At 45.4% G+C, this 18,818-nt stretch overlaps 1 protein-coding gene across 1 annotated transcript; it reads right to left on the bottom strand.

Annotated features, from left to right (window-relative positions):
* Nucleotides 1–3,332: 3,332 nt before the first annotated feature.
* SKIP (chromatin protein family) lies at nucleotides 3,333–5,704 on the bottom strand. Its single transcript, XM_048680044.2, has 2 exons — nucleotides 3,760–5,704; nucleotides 3,333–3,679 (listed from the first exon to the last, which is right to left on the bottom strand). Exons 1-2 carry the CDS (start codon nucleotides 5,550–5,552, stop codon nucleotides 3,541–3,543), a joined length of 1,932 nt encoding a protein of 643 aa, XP_048536001.1. The 5' UTR covers nucleotides 5,553–5,704; the 3' UTR covers nucleotides 3,333–3,540.
* Between the last annotated feature and the right edge of the window lie 13,114 nt (nucleotides 5,705–18,818).

Raw genomic sequence — 18,818 nt, 5'->3', positions numbered from 1 at the left:
TTGTTGGAAACTGACCGTGCGGAGCATAAAGTCACTTAGGTGAATCGGGTATCTGAGACGAGGAGCACAAGATACCTTATTCCACAAATTTTGAAGTTAGAATAAGTTCATGGTGTGAAACAGGATGATGCGACACACACACACACACACACACACAAAGGTGTGGTTCGTATGTGGTCTCACCCATCTCGCACCACAAGCACACATCTGTAGGCCCATACATGGTCCACATTTGTTGGCCCGTGGCAAAGCACAACATGCATCCATGAGCAATTGGTGGCTATATTTTATTGCATCGGGAGCAAGAATGCGTTTTACTGTTCTTACCAACGGATTATATGCACCAGTGTATATCTGCAGAGTCACCTCTCTTCAGATTGTGTAGAGGAGCTCAGACCAATTATTAGAATTTAAATTGCATGTCTACTCCAATACACATCAAATTATTAGTTTTTATGTGTGCACATTGTATATTCTGCAGTCTGCAACATCAAATTATTAGCTTTTATGTGTGCACACTGTATATTCTATAGTCTGCACACATCTCAGAAACGTTCGGGTGCCTGTTTACTACTCCTTCCGTAAAAAAAAATATAAGAGTGTTTATCTAAAAGCTTCCTTCCATGTACTTTTGGCATAGTTTAGATTTTTGTGTCACCTCTCCTTGGGAATTAGGGGATGTCCTACATGTCAAAGCATTTCTGGTCTAATCCTAATCTGCCGTGTTTTGGAGCTTATGAATTTCTTAAAATTCATTTACTTAAGAATGCAATCTTCCGGTGTTCACTGATATAACGTGTTGTCTTTTGCATACTTTTTGTAGTTTCAGTAAGATTGATCACATAGATGGTTCTACATAGATAGAGATATCCACTTAGTGCACATCTGTTGAGATTCAAAAGGTAATTGACATTAGTTGAGATTCAAAAGGTACTTGATTTTTGTGAAAATTATCGGTTCATCTTGTGCCCATTTGTAGACTTTTTCTCAGTTTTTTTAAAAATATATGTATGTACAAGCTGAATTCAGGTGCGGTACAAGCCATGGTGCACTATATACTTACCAAGGGTGATGTGTTGTTGGTTGAAAAATTGCCGCAGTTAATAGCTTCGGCTTAATATTTGACACGGACTTGAACCATTTGCAGTGTCATTGTCAAGCTGATTATTGCTATGGAGAATGAAACATCCATGCTATTGATGAAGAACAATCTCACAAAATTGGATATATCTTCTTGTGCTATTATTGCTGAAATTAAGAGGCGCACTATAAGTCTAAGGAATTGTCAAGCTTTGTGTACCTTATAATAGTGGCACCCATGGATGCGTGAAGTTGAGTAATATTAATACTACTTAATCGTTGACGACATATATCCAGTTAGCGAACGATTTGGTTGGTTAAGGAGACACAATGACTACCGAGAAGAAAACAAGTGAAAGAGAGTCTTTATTTGTCGATGTATGATGGAAATCAGATGCCCACCTTGCTTAACACATATTTTCGAATTAAAAGAATAATTTGATCAATGTTTCTATGTTTTTTTTTATTATGTGGCAACACATGGACATTTGGCTTTTGCCTGTTGCAACGCACGGGCATTCCACTAGTTAATCTAATCCATGAGTAAATATAAAGCACGACAAATAGGTATTTATCTTATGCGATATCTAAGCATGTGAACACGTATAGTATATAAAATCGCTACAAAGAACATATACATGGCCAACATATGAACAAGCAAATAAGGAATGAACGAGTCATACCTTTCCAGTTTGCCAAGCCAACACGACATCGGCAGCGGCAGCCTCGGCATCAGTCGAGGTTTTCTTCTTGGCGGCTTCGTCATCAGCCATGGAGTCGATGCAAGCAGCACAAAGAGATGAACAATAAATGATGGCTAGGATTGTGCGAGAGGAAGTGAGTGAACTGATTTAGGGTTCACTCCACTAGCCGGCGCCTCTTTATATAGGCTCAGCTCAGCTCATTCCGGCAATCGGCGACGCACGTAGCGTACGTTTCGTGACGAGGCGAGACGGTCGGTGAAGGGGCACGCGTGTACAACTATTATTCTCAAGCTTTCAATGGCATGTGATAGAGTAGCCCTTATAAAAGGGTCTTATTCTTCTTACTCCTAGTTCTTACTGTAGGAGTATGACACTAAATTTCCCACCACTTGCCGATACCAACCTGTTTTGGATATATTTGTGCCTTAAGTCGTTTACATAAAACTAAACCTGTTTTAAACTTGGTCGCAGCGGCCTCCTTTGTGGAGTTTGTGGACACGTAAGGATGATTTTTGTTTTCGGGTTTGGAGAACTGCATCCTTGCGAAAAAGAAAGTGGTTATCTTCTTCAATGGAAAGTACTCTGCGACGCCTTCAGCGATGTATCCTTCTGCTGGACGGGCGCAGGGGGCAACTTCTCAGGATTGCTTGGAAGTGACCTTCACCTACGCCGGGCTACCAGTAGTCAGTAGACGCAGCGCTTAACCCTGAACTTGTAAGCGCTTTTCATCAGACATCCGTTTGGTTACCTGATTCACTTCTGGTATGGCTCGAGAACTATGTTGGTGATATGGCTTCATTAAATAAAAATGTAGCCGGGGAAAAACTCTTTCTTTTTTTTAAAAAAAAGAGAATGATGAGTTTCACATGTTTTCGACCTGAAGTGGTTCACAGGAATATTTTTATTTTCCTATTGAAACTGTATTCTCTACTTCCCACCCAAAATTGTACTCCTCGAACGAACCCTAATTCTTTTGTACTCTTATAGAGACAAATCATCTACTCCCTCTATCCCATAATGTAAAAGCTAGGGTAAAAACCACTCTTATATTATGGGACGGAGGGAGTAATTTGTTTTGAATTTTGATGTTGGTCTGCCTGACCCTTAACTTTTAAAGGGCCCATCCCTCTAAAGATCCAAAACACAGCAATCAGTTTTTGGCCGAGGACTCTTGCTAACACATGGTCTGCATGGCTTTTGCAAGATCAAAAACAAATCAAATCAACAAACCCAGCTAAAAGAACTGAAACCGGTCAGTACAGAGTTCCATGAACTTGTGATCACACACAATCCTTCAGGCCAACCTGTCGACACTGCCAAACAAGAACAGTTGAGGATTTCGGCATCAACTCCTCCACCAGAGAAGGTTTGACAACAAACCGCCGATGATCTAACAAACAGAATTTCAGAGCAAGTTTTAAGCCACCTGTACAAATGAATAAAACAAGCACAAGCAAGGTAGAAGGGCATTCTTCTTCAAACATCTCCCTGCTTATTTTGGAAAACGACCACAAACTCATCCAACCAGTAAGCATGATAAACAAGAGATGACACATATGCCCAGTTCAGCCAGATATATTACGACTTCGATACAGCTTTGAAATTAACAGGGCATGGATGAGCCTATGTAACATGTGCAACGACAAAGTTCATGGATCCCGTCACAAAGATACACAGCATACAAGCATCGTAGGATCTAATAAGTACACCGTTTAACACTCCGGTTGAAATAGAACAAGCAGCCATATCACAGCAACTAAAGCATCAGGTTCTTCCTTCTGCAAGAAAGATCATATTCTCCAAAGAAATCCTTCAGGATGATATTTGCGTTCTTCCTTGTGTAAGAAGGATCATATTCTCCAAAGAAATCCTTCGGGATGATATTTGAAAATGCACTGAGGACATGAAAATTGCAGAAGATAAATGTGCACTGCAAATACCTCAACGCCCTCCTCTTTCGAAGTTAATGCGAGACCTCCCAGACCCCCCACCCTCGTAATCATCCCTTGAAGATCCACCACTTGCCTTCATAGTTCCTCCGCCACCAATCTTGTCCACAGCTTTCTTTCCCTTCTTCACCTCAGTCAAGAACTGATCAAGACCAAATGGATCAGCCTCCTCTTGCTTATCAAACTCCACGGGTCTATCTCTCTTGCCAGCCCTCTCTGGAGCACCGGTAAATGCCTTGTCAGGCTTGAACCTCTCTGTCTTCATAACCTTCTCCAACTGTTCGTCGGCATCACCACCATACACTTCAGAATCACCATCCTTCTTGGGCCTGTAAAGTGAGGACATACTGGACTGTGCTGTGAAGAGGCCCTTCGAATACAGGTTGTACTGATCATCAGCACCAAAACCAGAGTCCATTCCCTTGTCCTGGTTAAAGAGCCTCTGGTCATACATGACTTCCCCGGTCTTCGCACCAGTGTGTGCCATACCCAGGGCCACCTTCTCACCAACGTCACGGTCCCTGTCTCTAGTGAGCTTACTCTTTTTATGCGTTCCAGCAGCCTCCTTTGCCTCCAGCCTCCTCTCCCTCTCCCTCTCACGCCTCCGCTCCTCACGGATCCTGTCACGCTCAATCCTCGCCTCCCTCTCTTCTCTAGTTTCCCTGCGCTGCTCACGTGGCTGCTCCAAATCCATATCTGCATCCCCATCATCAACAACCCTCTCCCGCTCTCTCTCCCTCCCACCTCCGACAGGCATACCTGTAGATGGAGGTGGAGCACCAGACCTTTCCATGCGGGCCTTCTGTGCAAGTGCCCTCAGCTCTTGCTCCTTCCTCTCCTTCTCCTTTAGCATTAGCTCCCTCTGCACCTTGGAGCGCATCTGCACTGCTTCCCTCGCCTTCTGCTCTGCAACATACAATGCTTCTGAAAGCTTTGCAAAGTTATCATTAATCTGAACCTCCTGCAGCCCCCTCCCATCAGCTGCCAACCTCTTGTCGAGTGGGATTGTGTAACCCTTTGGATTCTTCCAATTTGAAATGCAAGGTGGGATCTTCCAATCCTGCTGGTCCTTCACTGTGACGGGCCGTGGTGGCGAGTGCATCACCGGCACAGGCGGCGACCCAGACGCACGGGGCACCCGCTTATGCTTGAACTTTGGTGGGTCAAGAGGATCCGAAGCCATCTCCGACATCCTAATAATCCTCTCCTTGGCACCTGAATTGAACGCTGCCGACTGCTGCGACGGCTTATACTTGATGAACTTTGATTCCGAATCATGCGTCGGAACGTTCTTGGGCTGGGCAGCAGAGAGGCGGACGTTGACAATCTTCTGCAGGGCAGCTACGGTCCGCTCTTTGGTCTCCTCGACCTCCTTGTCGTACTCCTCGTCCTCGACGGCTTCCGAGTCGGCCGTGGCGATCTTGGGCACGATGTCGCTGTGCTTGGAGTAGACGATCTTCTTGGCGTTCTCGCCCTGCTTGACGACGGCGTCGAAGGCGACGCTGCCCTGCGCGTCGACGGTGAGCGCGAGGATCTTGGACCCGCCCTTGTCGTCGCGGCGGCCCATGCCGAGCGGGTACTGCGCGAGGAGGATCTCGGGGAAGGCGCCGCCATCGCCGAAGTCCTCCGGCCGCCGGGGCACGAAGCCGGTGCGCTTGCCGTAGGGAGGCACGGGCTTGGCGGGGCCCGCAAGCTTCCCCGCCGCCGCCTCCGCGGGCTCCCCGCCGTACCGCTCCTTGAACCACGGGTCGCTGCTGTGGTCGTAGAAGGTGGACGACGACGTCTTGGGCGACGGCAGGATCTCCCTGAGGGTCCCCATGGCTGGTGCGGCGGAGTTGCCGCGGATCTGGGCTAGGGTTCCGGCGAGTCGCCGGATGGGGATCGGGGATCGATGAGGAGAAGCTAGGGTTTGGTTCGACTTGTGGTACCGTATTATTTTGGGGAAAAGGGATAGGGAGGTTGCCAGGAGCCTGGGTTAAGTAAGTCGGCAGCTGGGTGGGCTGGCCCTTGTTACGCGGACCGACTCTTCCTGTGACTCGGAGAAGGCCTCCCAAGTGCAATTCGGATATCAGGCTTCAGGACTGGGTGGGCTGGCCCATCTCTTCTTTGTTGGATGTTATTAGGTTTCAAGACAACATATCAATCTTATCTAGAAGTTCTAAAAAAAAATCAATCTTATCTAGACTCAAAAGAGGCTTGTTTCTCAAAAAAAAGTAGACTAAAAAAATAACCAAATCTTATATCTAAAAAAAGGTATCAATCTACACTACTTACAAAAGAACAAACAAAATCTTCTTTAAACACACCCAACAGAATATACACAGACTAATTACCACCGCATGATTAGGCCCACTAAACTCACCTAACGGCTAGCCATATCCTAAGGAAAACGTTTAAATTAAGTCGGATGATAACTCTCTCCCGTAAGCCGCTCTTCCCGTGCTACACGTGGCGTTGTGGGGCCCACCCACCACTCCAATCGCCTACACCTTATCTTCTTCCACTAAACATATCCTCCACCGATTCTTTTCCTTTCCCTTCTCTTGTTCTAAGCAGTTTCACCGCAGCGGAGGAGGTGACGGTCGTTGGCCCATGGCTGATTCATCCTCACGCTGTCGGGGCTGCAATGGAGCTTCAACGGAGTTGCATCGCAGCATCCCCGCACTCCACCGCAGATTTTGCCGTCGTCGCAGCTTCCGCCATGGCTGCCGCATGCTGCGTCGCAGCATCCGCTGTCATCACCGGCGATGCAATGAGTGCGCCCGTGGCTGCAATGAAGGGTCGTCGTAGCTCCGCCGTCAGCCGTGGCTGCAATGGAGCAGCGTTGGGGTCGTTCGAGCTTCATCGTGGATGCAATGGAACTCCACTAGAGCTACAATGGAGCGCCGCCGGGATGTAATGGAGGGTCGCCGGGGGTCGTCGGAGCTTCTTTGCTGCTGCAGTGGCGCTTCGCCGCGGCTGCAATGGAGCGTCGCCGGGGTTGTTTGAGCTTTGTCACGGCTGCAATGGAGCTCCATCAGAGCTGCAATGGAGAGTCGCCGGGGTTGCAATGCAGCTTCGCCGGCGTCGACGGTGCTTCCATGGAGCTGCATTGGAGCTTCGTCGGGGTGTCGTCACTGCTGCGTTGAAGCTTTTTTTGCAGCCGTCGGTGCTACCATGGTGCAACCCCTCGGTGAGTCTCGGCGCTACGATGCAGCGGGACGCCGACGACTCTTTTGGAGCTATGAAGCAGCATCTCCGCCGGCTCCGGTGCTGAGAGGTCACCGGCGCCGTTGCCAATCCGTTGTTTTTGCTGCACCAACCGTGTGTTCAAGGAGGCGCGGTGTGGATTTGACAAGGGGCTGTTGCACCTTCATCACTACAGAGGAGGACGTGGTATGGATCGGGGACAGGCTGCTGCCATCGAACAAAACAGGCGCCAGATCGGACGGCTGGCTAGCCGGATGATTTCCTGGGGAAATCATCCGACTTATTTGTAGCAGCCGCCATATCCTAATCTATTTTCTGCGTGCATTGACTGACTATACTCCAGCGCGGAGGAAAACACCCCCACGCCCTGCGTCGCCAACTCCCACAATCACGCAAGGCACACTCCGATCTTAATCGCCACTAATTAACCTCTCTCTCTTAATTAGCGTTTGCCTCTCAACGTAATCCATCTCCCCAAACACGGGCTCTATCAAAATTCACAAATCACAAAAGAAAGAATCCCAACACTACTAGGGAAAAGCCTAGCAGTAGCGCAGGTCTAAGGGCTATAAGTAGCGCGGGGTCCCGCGCTACTGATACGGTGCTACAACTAACATTTAGCGGTAACACATTTTGACCAGCGCTACTGCTATACCTACTTAGCAGTAGCGTTGTCCATACCAGCGCTACTGCTAAGTGGCTTAGCAGTAGCGTTTTCCTGTCCAGCGCTACTACTATATTTTCACATTTTTTGTTACATATTTGTGATGTTTTTGTATAGGTTTTATACAATATTCTAATCATATCATAAACATGCAATATGCTCATCATATCATACACATAATAGTCTCATCATATCATCCAGCACAAATCATGTCATCATATCATAATCACGATATGGCGATACAAGTTAACTGATATGTCTTATCATACATAATGTAATACTTTTGAGGCGCCGGTTCAGATCCCTCTCTCGCATTAGCGTGAACCTAAACTAACTATTTTCTGCTTCGGCTCTGCTATCGAACCCTCTCTGGTTGTCGCTCGGAAACCGGTACGCCTGGGCCTGACACTCAGGCCACTCATCGTATACTCCTGGCATAGCACTTCTTCACTATCGATGATCTATGTATCTGCATCGTCACATGAGTCGATACTATGCAACATATATATTTGAGCAACAGAAAGAGGCAAAGTTGGCAAAATTAGAAGCAACATATCATAAGCATAAATAACAAAGTTCATCGTACCCAAAATGCCCTAACTAGAGTGATCTTCGCTAGTTGAGGAGAACAGTTTAATTAAATCACAAAGTTTTGTCGTGCATAACTCAAAGTTTCGTCATAGAAAAAGTATGGACTAAACAGACACATTGTCATATATCGTCAATCACTCCAACATGTCGTGCCATCCATCCAAATCAGAGAGATAGTCCCCGAGCGCAGTGAAAGGCTTCAGGTCAAGACGCTAAGCGGCTACGCGTGTTCGGACGTCTTCCCGCGACATTTTCCCTTCTTCGTAGAACAACCCTATTTTTTAGGACCTCCTTCATGATGATTTGGGCAAGTTCACGCTGGATGTGATAGAACTCAACTCGGAGTCGATGATCCGGGACATCTCCTAATTTTAGGTGACACGCGAAGTTCTACTGATCCGGTCTGTACTCCAGCATGTGGTGGAGGACATAGAATCCATCACCGAGAGTACCACTCGGTTGCTGGATGCAGCAGAAGTCGGTCTTATGGCCGAAGGCGCGCGTGGTTCCTTGTCTTCTTGAGCGTGATATCTCCACCCGGTAGGTTGTAGCTTAAGAGAGCACTGTCGAGAACAGACTTGATGTGGGTGTAATCCTTTTTCTTCATGTTCTTCGACGAGTCCAAGTAAAGCGCGTGGGAGAATCGGGGATAAAGGATGCTGAGAATGGCGCGCCCATCACTGTGCAAAATAAGTACACCTCAAATTAGCCTCCACATGTGCAAATAAATGAGTGAAATCGAAGGAAGGGTATCCGCGGATGACTTACATGGGATGATAACGCACGAGAATCGTCTCCTTGTCCTTATTGCTAACCATGAAATTGGCGATGTAGTTACTCGCGTATTCATGGTGCTTTGGGCAGACTGCCAAGAAGCCCTCGTGCATGAAGTACGGGTCAGCGACATAGATATAAGGTATTTGCTCAATCCTGATAATGTAGTTCATGTACAAGGCAAAAAGGCGAACAAACGTAAAATCCAGCTTTTTCAAGTGAAACATGTGGAAGATGTAATCAAATCGAAGGAAGAACTTTTCTATGGGGAATGTGTTGACGTACAACCTTTGCCGCGGTACATTAACCACATAGAGCGTCGGAGTCTCGGATGTGCTAGGTTGGCACTGCAACAACTGTTGCTCCTCGAGATAGTTCAAATAGGCGTCTGCTGCCTTGTAGACGTTGCAATCACCAGAACCATGTCCTTCATCGTTGCTAGCCATGTTTCCTACGATTAAATCTAGTCAATTAATTCTAGACCTAATAAAATAAATAATGACATAAAAGACCTATGTTTTGCAGGAATGTTGATTCATTCCCGTTGCGGCAAATCTTGGGCACTCGATATGTCCTAGTTTGTAGCACAAGTCATGCCAAAATTCATGGAAAATTTTGGCATGACCTTTGCTACAAGGTGGACAAATCAAGCGCCAGAAATTTGCCGGAACATAAATGAATCAACATTTCGCAAAACACAGGCCACTCGGAATCATTCCATGCAAACAACAAAAGGCCACTTGGGAACAATCGAACCACTTCAATGTTGCATATAACAGGACCACCTAAGAACTTGTACATGAGCAACTACAACAGTAGATATACATGAGAAAACACTATTGAGGAATTTGCATATAACATGACCACTTCAAATTTGCATCTCCTAGTGTTTAACACTTCAAGAAAATCTACACAAATCTCATGCTCTCACAAACTCAATTCAAAAACCAAATATAGATGGATGAACCCTAAAAACCTAGAACCTTTACATATTTCTGTCCAAAATTGTCGTCCTAATATAAATTATGAACCCTAGAACTCAATTTTTGTCCTAAATTTCAAATTATGAACCCTAGAACTCAATTCAAATTATGTCCTAAATTTCTGTCATAATAAAAAATCAGTAAAAATCAAGAACCTACTAGACTTGCAGCACTAGTAGAAATTTATATTTTTTATTGAATTTTCTCTCTAAATTAAATCCTACTGCCCTAGTACTTAAGCATCTACAAGTACTAACTAATTAGTGTTGGGGAACGTAGTAATTTCAAAAAAATTCCTACGCACACGCAAGATCATGGTGATGTATAGCAATGAGAGGGGAGAGTGTTGTCTACGTACCCTCGTAGACCGGCAACGGAAGCGTTGACACAACGTAGAGGAAGTAGTCGTACGTCTTCCCAATTTGACCGATTCAAGTACCGAACGTACGGCACCTCCGAGTTCTGCACACGTTCAACTCGGTGACGTCCCTCGAGCTCCGATCCAGCCGAGTGTTGAGGAAGAGTTTCGTTAGCATGACGGCGTGATGACGGTGATGATGTTCTACTGACGCAGGGCTTCACCTAAGCACCACTACGATATGACCGAGGTGGAATATGGTGGAAGGGGGCACCGCACACGGCTAAGGAACGATCACGAAGATCAACTTGTGTGTCATGGGGTGCCCCCTTGCCCCCGTATATAAAGGAGGGAGGGGGGAGGTGCGGCCGGCCCCTAGGGGTGCACCTGGAGGAGTCCTACTCCCACCGGGAGTAGGACTCCCCCCTCTTGCCTTGTTGGAGAAGGAAAGGGGAAGGGGGGAAGAGGAAAGGGGGGCGCCGCCCCCCCTTCCTTGTCCTATTCAGACTAGGGGGGAGGGGGAGCGCGGCCTGCCCTGGCCGGCCCTCCTCTTCTCCCTTAGGGCCCGTGTAGGCCCATTAACCCCCGGGGGTTCCGGTAACCCCCCGGTACTCCGGTAAAATCCCGATTTCACCCGGAACGATTCCGATATCCAAATATAGGCTTCAAATATATTAATCTTTATGTCTCGACCATTTTGAGACTCCTCGTCATGTCCGTGATCACATCTGGGACTCCGAACAACCTTCGGTACATCAAAACACAAAAACCCTAATTACGATCGTCACCGAACTTTAAGCGTGCGGACCCTACGGGTTCGAGAATTATGTAGACATGACCGAGACACGTCTCCAGTCAATAACCAATAGCGGAACCTGGATGCTCATATTGGTTCCTACATATTCTATGAAGATCTTTATCGGTCAGACCGCATAACAACATACGTTGTTCCCTTTGTCATCGGTATGTTACTTGCCCGAGATTCGATCGTCGGTATCTCAATACCTAGTTCAATCTCGTTACCGGCAAGTCTCTTTACTCGTTCCATAATACATCATCCCACAACTAACTTATTAGTTGCAATGCTTGCAAGGCTTGAGTGATGTGTATTACCAAGAGGGCCCAGAGATACCTCTCCGACAATCGGAGTGACAAATCCTAATCTCGAAATACGCCAACCCAACAAGTACCTTCGGAGACACCTGTAGAGCACCTTTATAATCACCCAGTTACGTTGAGACGCTCAGTAGCACACAAAGTGTTCCTTCGGTAAACGGGAGTTGCATAATCTCATAGTCATAGGAACATGTATAGGTTATGAAGAAAGCAATAGCAACAAACTAAACGATCAAGTGCTAAGCTAACGGAATGGGTCAAGTCAATCACATCATTCTTCTAGTGATGTGATACCGTTAATCAAATGACAACTCATGTCTATGGTTAGGAAACATAACCATCTTTGATCAACGAGCTAGTCAAGTAGAGGCATACTAGTGACACTCTGTTTGTCTATGTATTCACACATGTATTATGTTTCCGGTTAATACAATTCTAGCATGAATAATAAACATTTATCATGATATAAGGAAATAAATAATAACTTTATTATTGCCTCTAGGGCATATTTCCTTCAGTCTCCCACTTGCACTAGAGTCAATAATCTAGATTACACAGTAATGATTCTAACACCCATGGAGCCTTGGTGTTGATCATGTTTTGCTCGTGGAAGAGGCTTAGTCAGCGGGTCTGCAACATTCAGATCCGTATGTATCTTGCAAATTTCTATGTCTCCCACTTGGACTAAATCCCGAATGGAATTGAAGCGTCTCTTGATGTGCTTGGTTCTCTTGTTAAATCTGGATTCCTTCGCCAAGGCAATTGCACCAGTATTGTCACAAAAGATTTTCATTGGACCCGATGCACTAGGTATGACACCTAGATCGGATATGAACTCCTTCATCCAGACTCCTTCATTTGCTGCTTCCGAAGCAGCTATGTACTCCGCTTCACATGTAGATCCCGCCACGACGCTTTGTTTAGAACTGCACCAACTGACAGCTCCACCGTTCAATGTAAACACGTATCCGGTTTGCAATTTAGAATCATCCAGATCAGTGTCAAAGCTTGCATCTACGTAACCATTTACGATGAGCTCTTTGTCACCTCCATATACGAGAAACATATCCTTAGTCCTTTTCAGGTACTTCAGGATGTTCTTGACCGCTGTCCAGTGATCCCCTCCTGGATTACTTTGGTACCTCCCTACTAGACTTATAGCAAGACACACATCAGGTCTGGTACACAGCATTGCATACATGATAGAGCCTATGGCTGAAGCATAGGGAACATCTTTCATTTTCTCTCTATCTTGTGCGATGGTCGGACATTGAGTCTTACTCAACTTCACACCTTGTAACACAGGCAAGAACCCTTTCTTTGCTTGATCCATTTTGAACTTCTTCAAAACTTTGTCAAGGTATGTGCTTTGTGAAAGTCCAATTAAGCGTCTTGATCTATCTCTATAGATCTTAATGCCCAATATGTAAGCAGCTTCACCGAGGTCTTTGATTGAAAAATTCTTATTCAAGTATCCCTTTATGCTATCCAGAAATTCTATATCATTTCCAATCAGTAATATGTCATCCACATATAATATCAGAAATGCTAGAGAGCTCCCACTCACTTTCTTGTAAATACAGGCTTCTCCAAAAGTCTGTACAAAACCAAATGCTTTGATCACACTATCAAAGCGTTTATTCCAACTCCGAGAGGCTTGCACCAGTCCATAAATGGATCGCTGGAGCTTGCACACTTTGTTAGCTCCCTTTGGATCGACAAAACCTTCTGGTTGCATCATATACAACTCTTCTTCCAGAAATCCATTCAGGAATGCAGTTTTGACATCCATCTGCCAAATTTCATAATCATAAAATGCGGCAATCGCTAACATGATTCGGACAGACTTAAGCATCGCTACGGGTGAGAAGGTCTCATTGTAGTCAATCCCTTGAACTTGTCGAAAACCTTTCGCAACAAGTCGAGCTTTATAGACAGTAACATTACCGTCAGCGTCAATCTTCTTCTTGAAGATCCATTTATTCTCAATTGCTTGCCGATCAACGGGCAAGTCAACCAAAGTCCATACTTTGTTCTCATACATGGATCCCATCTTAGATTTCATGGTTTCTAGCCATTTTGCGGAATCTGGGCTCACCATCGCTTCTTCATAGTTCGTAGGTTCATCATGATCTAGTAGCATGACTTCCAGAACAGGATTACTGTACCACTCTGGTGCGGATCTTACTTTGGTTGATCTACGAGGTTCGGTAGTAACTTGATCTGAAGTTTCATGATCATTATCATTAGCTTCCTCACTAATTGGTGTAGGTGTCACAGAAACCGGTTTATGTGATGTACTACTTTCCAATAAGGGAGCATGTACAATTACCTCATCAAGTTCTACTTTCCTCCCACTCACTTCTTTCGAGAGAAACTCCTTCTCTAGAAAGGATCCATTCTTAGCAACGAATGTCTTGCCTTCGGATCTGTGATAGAAGGTGTACCCAACAGTCTCCTTTGGGTATCCTATGAAGACACATTTCTCCGAGTTGGGTTCGAGCTTATCAGGTTGAAGCTTTTTCACATAAGCATCGCAGCCCCAAACTTTCAGAAACGACAACTTTGGTTTCTTGCCAAACCACAGTTCATAAGGCGTCGTCTCAACGGATTTCGATGGTGCCCTATTTAACGTGAATGCAGCCGTCTCTAAAGCATAACCCCAAAACGATAGCGGTAAATCAGTAAGAGACATCATAGATCGCACCATATCCAATAAAGTACGATTACGATGTTTGGACACACCATTACGCTGTGGTGTTCCAGGTGGCGTGAGTTGCGAAACTATTCCGCATTGTTTCAAATGTAGACCAAACTCGTAACTCAAATATTCTCCTCCATGATAAGATCGTAGAAACTTTATTTTCTTGTTACAATGATTTTCAACTTCACTCTGAAATTCTTTGAACTTTTCAAATGTTTCAGACTTATGCTTCATTAAGTAGATATACCCATATCTGCTTAAATCATCTATGAAGGTGAGAAATAACGATATCCGCCACGAGCCTCAACATTCATCGGACCACATACATCTGTATGTATGATTTCCAACAAATCTGTTGCTCTCTCCATAGTACCGGAGAACAACGTCTTAGTCATCTTGCCCATGAGGCATGGTTCGCAAGTACCAAGTGATTCATAATCAAGTGATTCCAAAAGTCCATCATTATGGAGTTTCTTCATGCGCTTTACACCGATATGACCTAAACGGCAGTGCCACAAATAAGTTGCACTATCATTATCAACTCTGCATCTTTTGGTTTCGACATTATGAATATGTGTATTACTACTATCGAGATTCATCAAAAATAGACCACTCTTCAAGGGTGCATGACCATAAAAGATATTACTCATATAAATAGAACAACCATTATTCTCTGATTTAAATGAATAACCGTCTCGCATCAAACAAGATCCAGATATAATGTTCATGCTCAACACTGGCACCAAATAACAATTATTTAGGTCTAATACTAATCCCGAAGGTAGATGTAGAGGTAGCGTGCCGACTGCGATCACATCGACTTTGGAACCATTTCCCACGCGCATCGTCACCTCGTCCTTCGCCAGTGTTCGCTTAATCCGTAGTCCCTGTTTCGAGTTGCAAATATTAGCAACAAAACCAGTATCAAATACCCAGGTGCTACTGCGAGCTCTAGTAAGGTACACTTCAATAACATGTATATCACATATACCTTTGTTCACCTTGCCATCCTTCTTATCCGCCAAATACTTGGGGCAGTTCCGCTTCCAGTGTCCAGTCTGCTTGTAGTAGAAGCACTCAGTTTCAGGCTTAGGTCTAGATTTGGGTTTCTTCTCCTGAGCAGCAACTTGCTTGCTGTTCTTCTTGAAGTTCCCCTTCTTCTTCCCTTTGCCCTTTTTCTTGAAACTGGCGGTCTTGTTGACCATCAACACTTGATGCTCCTTCTTGATTTCTACCTCCACAACCTTTAGCATTGCGAAGAGCTTGGGAATCGTCTTATCCATCCCTTGCATGTTATAGTTCATCACGAAGCTCTTGTAGCTTGGTGACAGTGATTGAAGAACTCTGTCAATGACACTATCAACAGGAAGATTAACTCCTAGTTGAGTCAAGTGATTATGATACCCAGACATTTTGAGTATATGTTCACTGACAGAACTATTCTCCTCCATCTTGCAGCTATAGAACTTATTGGAGACTTCATATCTCTCAATCTGGGCATTTGCTTGAAATATTAACTTCAACTCCCGGAACATCTCATATGCTCCATGACGTTCAAAACGTCATTGAAGTCCCAATTCTAAGTCGTAAAGCATGGCACACTGAACTATCGAGTAGTCATCAGCTTTGCTCTGCCAGACGTTCATAACATTTGGTGTTGCTCTAGCAGCAGGCCTGGCACCCAGCGGTGCTTCCAGGACATAATTCTTCTGTGCAGCAATGAGGATAATCCTCAAGTTACGGGCCCAGTCCGTGTAATTGCTACCATCATCTTTCAACTTTGCTTTCTCAAGGAACACATTAAAATTCAACGGAACGACAACACAGGCCATCTATCTACAATCAAACATAGACAAGCAAGATACTATCAGGTACTAAGTTCATCATAAATTTAAGTTCAATTAATCATATTACTTAAGAACTCCCACTTAGAAAGACATCCCTCTAATCTTCTAAGTGATCACGTGATCCAAATCAACTAAACCATAACCGATCATCACGTGAAATGGAGTAGCTTTGAATGGTGAACATCAATATGTTGATCATATCTACTATATGATTCACGCTCGACCTTTCGGTCTCAGTGTTCTGAGGCCATATCTGCATATGCTAGGCTCGTCAAGTTTAACCTGAGTATTCTGCGTGTGCAAAACTGGCTTGCACCCGTTGTAGATGGACGTAGAGCTTATCACACCCGATCATCACGTGGTGTCTGGGCACGACGAACTTTGGCAATGGTGCATACTCAGGGAGAACACTTTTATCTTGAAATTTAGTGAGAGATCATCTTATAATGCTACCGTCAATCAAAGCAAGATAAGATGCATAAAAGATAAACATCACATGCAATCAATATAAGTGATATGATATGGCCATCATCATCTTGTACTTGTGATCTCCATCTCCGAAGTACCGTCATGATCACCATCGTCACCGGCGTGACACCTTGATCTCCATCGTAGCATCGTTATCGTCTCGCCAATCTTATGCTTCAACGACTATCGCTACCGCTTAGTGATAAAGTAAAGCATTACAGCGTGATTGCATTGCATACAATAAAGCGACAACCATATGGCTCCTGCTAGTTGCCGATAACTCGGTTACAAAACACGATCATCTCATACAATAAAATTTAGCATCATGTCTTGACCATATCACATCACAACATGCCCTGCAAAAACAAGTTAGATGTCCTCTACTTTGTTGTTGCAAGTTTTACGTGGCTGCTACGGGCTTAGCAAGAACCGTTCTTACCTACGCATCAAAACCACAACGATAGTTTGTCAAGTTGGTGCTGTTTTAACCTTCGCAAGGACCGGGCGTAGCCACACTCGATTCAACTAAAGTTGGAAAACTGACACCCGCCAGCCACCTGTGTGCAAAGCACGTCGGTAGAACCAGTCTCGCGTAAGCGTACGCGTAATGTCAGTCCGGGCCGCTTCATCCAACAATACCGCCGAACCAAAGTATGACATGCTGGTAAGCAGCATGACTTATATCGCCCACAACTCACTTGTGTTCTACTCGTGCATAACAACAACGCATAAAACCTGGCTCTGATGCCACTGTTGGGGAACGTAGTAATTTCAAAAAAATTCCTTAGCACACGCAAGATCATGGTGATGTATAGCAACGAGAGGGGAGAGTGTTGTCTACGTACCTTCGTAGACTGGCAACGGAAGCGTTGACACAACGTAGAGGAAGTAGTCGTACGTCTTCTCGATGCGACTGATCCAAGTACCGAACGTACGGCACCTCCGAGTTCTGCACACGTTCAACTCGGTGACGTCCCTCGAGCTCCGATCCAGCCGAGTGTTGAGGGAGAGTTTTGTTAGCACGACGGTGTGATGACGGTGATGATGTTCTACCGACGCAGGGCTTCGCCTAAGCACCGCTACAATATGACTGAGGTGGAATATGGTGGAAGGGGGCACCGCACACGGCTAAGGAACGATCACGAAGATCAACTTGTGTGTCATGGGGTGCCCCCTTGCCCCCGTATATAAAGGAGGGAGGGGGAGGTGCGGCCGACCCCTAGGGGTGCGCCTGGAGGAGTCCTACTCCCACCGGGAGTAGGACTCCCCCTCTTGCCTTGTTGGAGAAGGAAAGGGGAAGGGGGGAAGAGGAAAGGGGGGCGGCGCCCCCTTCCTTGTCCTATTCGGACTAGGGGGGAGGGGGTGCGCAGCCTGCCCTGGCCGGCCCTTGTCTTCTCCCTTAGGGCTCATGTAGGCCCATTAACCCTCGGGGGGGTTCCAGTAACCCCCCGGTACTCCAGTAAAATCCCGATTTCACCCGGAACGATTCCGATATCCAAATATAGGCTTCAAATATATCAATCTTTATGTCTTGACCATTTTGAGACTCCTTCTCATGTCCGTGATCACATCCGGGACTCTGAACAACCTTCGGTACATCAAAACACAAAAACCCTAATTACGATCGTCACCGAACTTTAAGCATGCGGACCCTACGGGTTCGAGAACTATGTAGACATGACCGAGACACGTCTCCGGTCAATAACCAATAGCGGAACCTGGATGCTCATATTGGTTCCTACATATTCTACGAAGATCTTTATCGGTCAGACCGCATAACAACATACGTTGTTCCCTTTGTCATCGGTATGTTACTTGCCCGAGATTCGATCGTCGGTATCTCAATACCTAGTTCAATCTCGTTACCGACAAGTCTCTTTACTCGTTCCGTAATACATCATCCCGCAACTAACTTATTAGTTGCAATGCTTGCAAGGCTTGAGTGATGTGTATTACTGAGAGGGCCCAGAGAAACCTCTCCGACAATCGGAGTGACAAATCCTAATCTCGAAATACGCCAACCCAACAAGTACCTTCGGAGACACCTGTAGAGCACCTTTATAATCACCCAGTTACGTTGTGACGCTCAGTAGCACACAAAGTGTTCCTTCGGTAAACGGGAGTTGCATAATCTCATAGTCATAGGAACATGTATAGGTTATGAAGAAAGCAATAGCAACAAACTAAACGATCAAGTGCTGAGCTAACGGAATGGGTCAAGTCAATCACATCATTCTTCTAGTGATGTGATATCGTTAATCAAATGACAACTCATGTCTATGGTTAGGAAACATAACCATCTTTGATCAACGAGCTAGTCAAGTAGAGGCATACTAGTGACACTCTGTTTGTCTATGTATTCACACATGTATTATGTTTCCGGTTAATACA

Source organism: Triticum urartu, chromosome 6A (assembly GCF_056163025.1).
Source record: "Triticum urartu cultivar PI428250 chromosome 6A, HENAU_Tu73, whole genome shotgun sequence".
NCBI lineage: Eukaryota > Viridiplantae > Streptophyta > Magnoliopsida > Poales > Poaceae > Triticum > Triticum urartu.
Note: the sequence above shows the minus strand (reverse complement) of the source record. Positions and strands in the feature narration are given on the sequence as shown.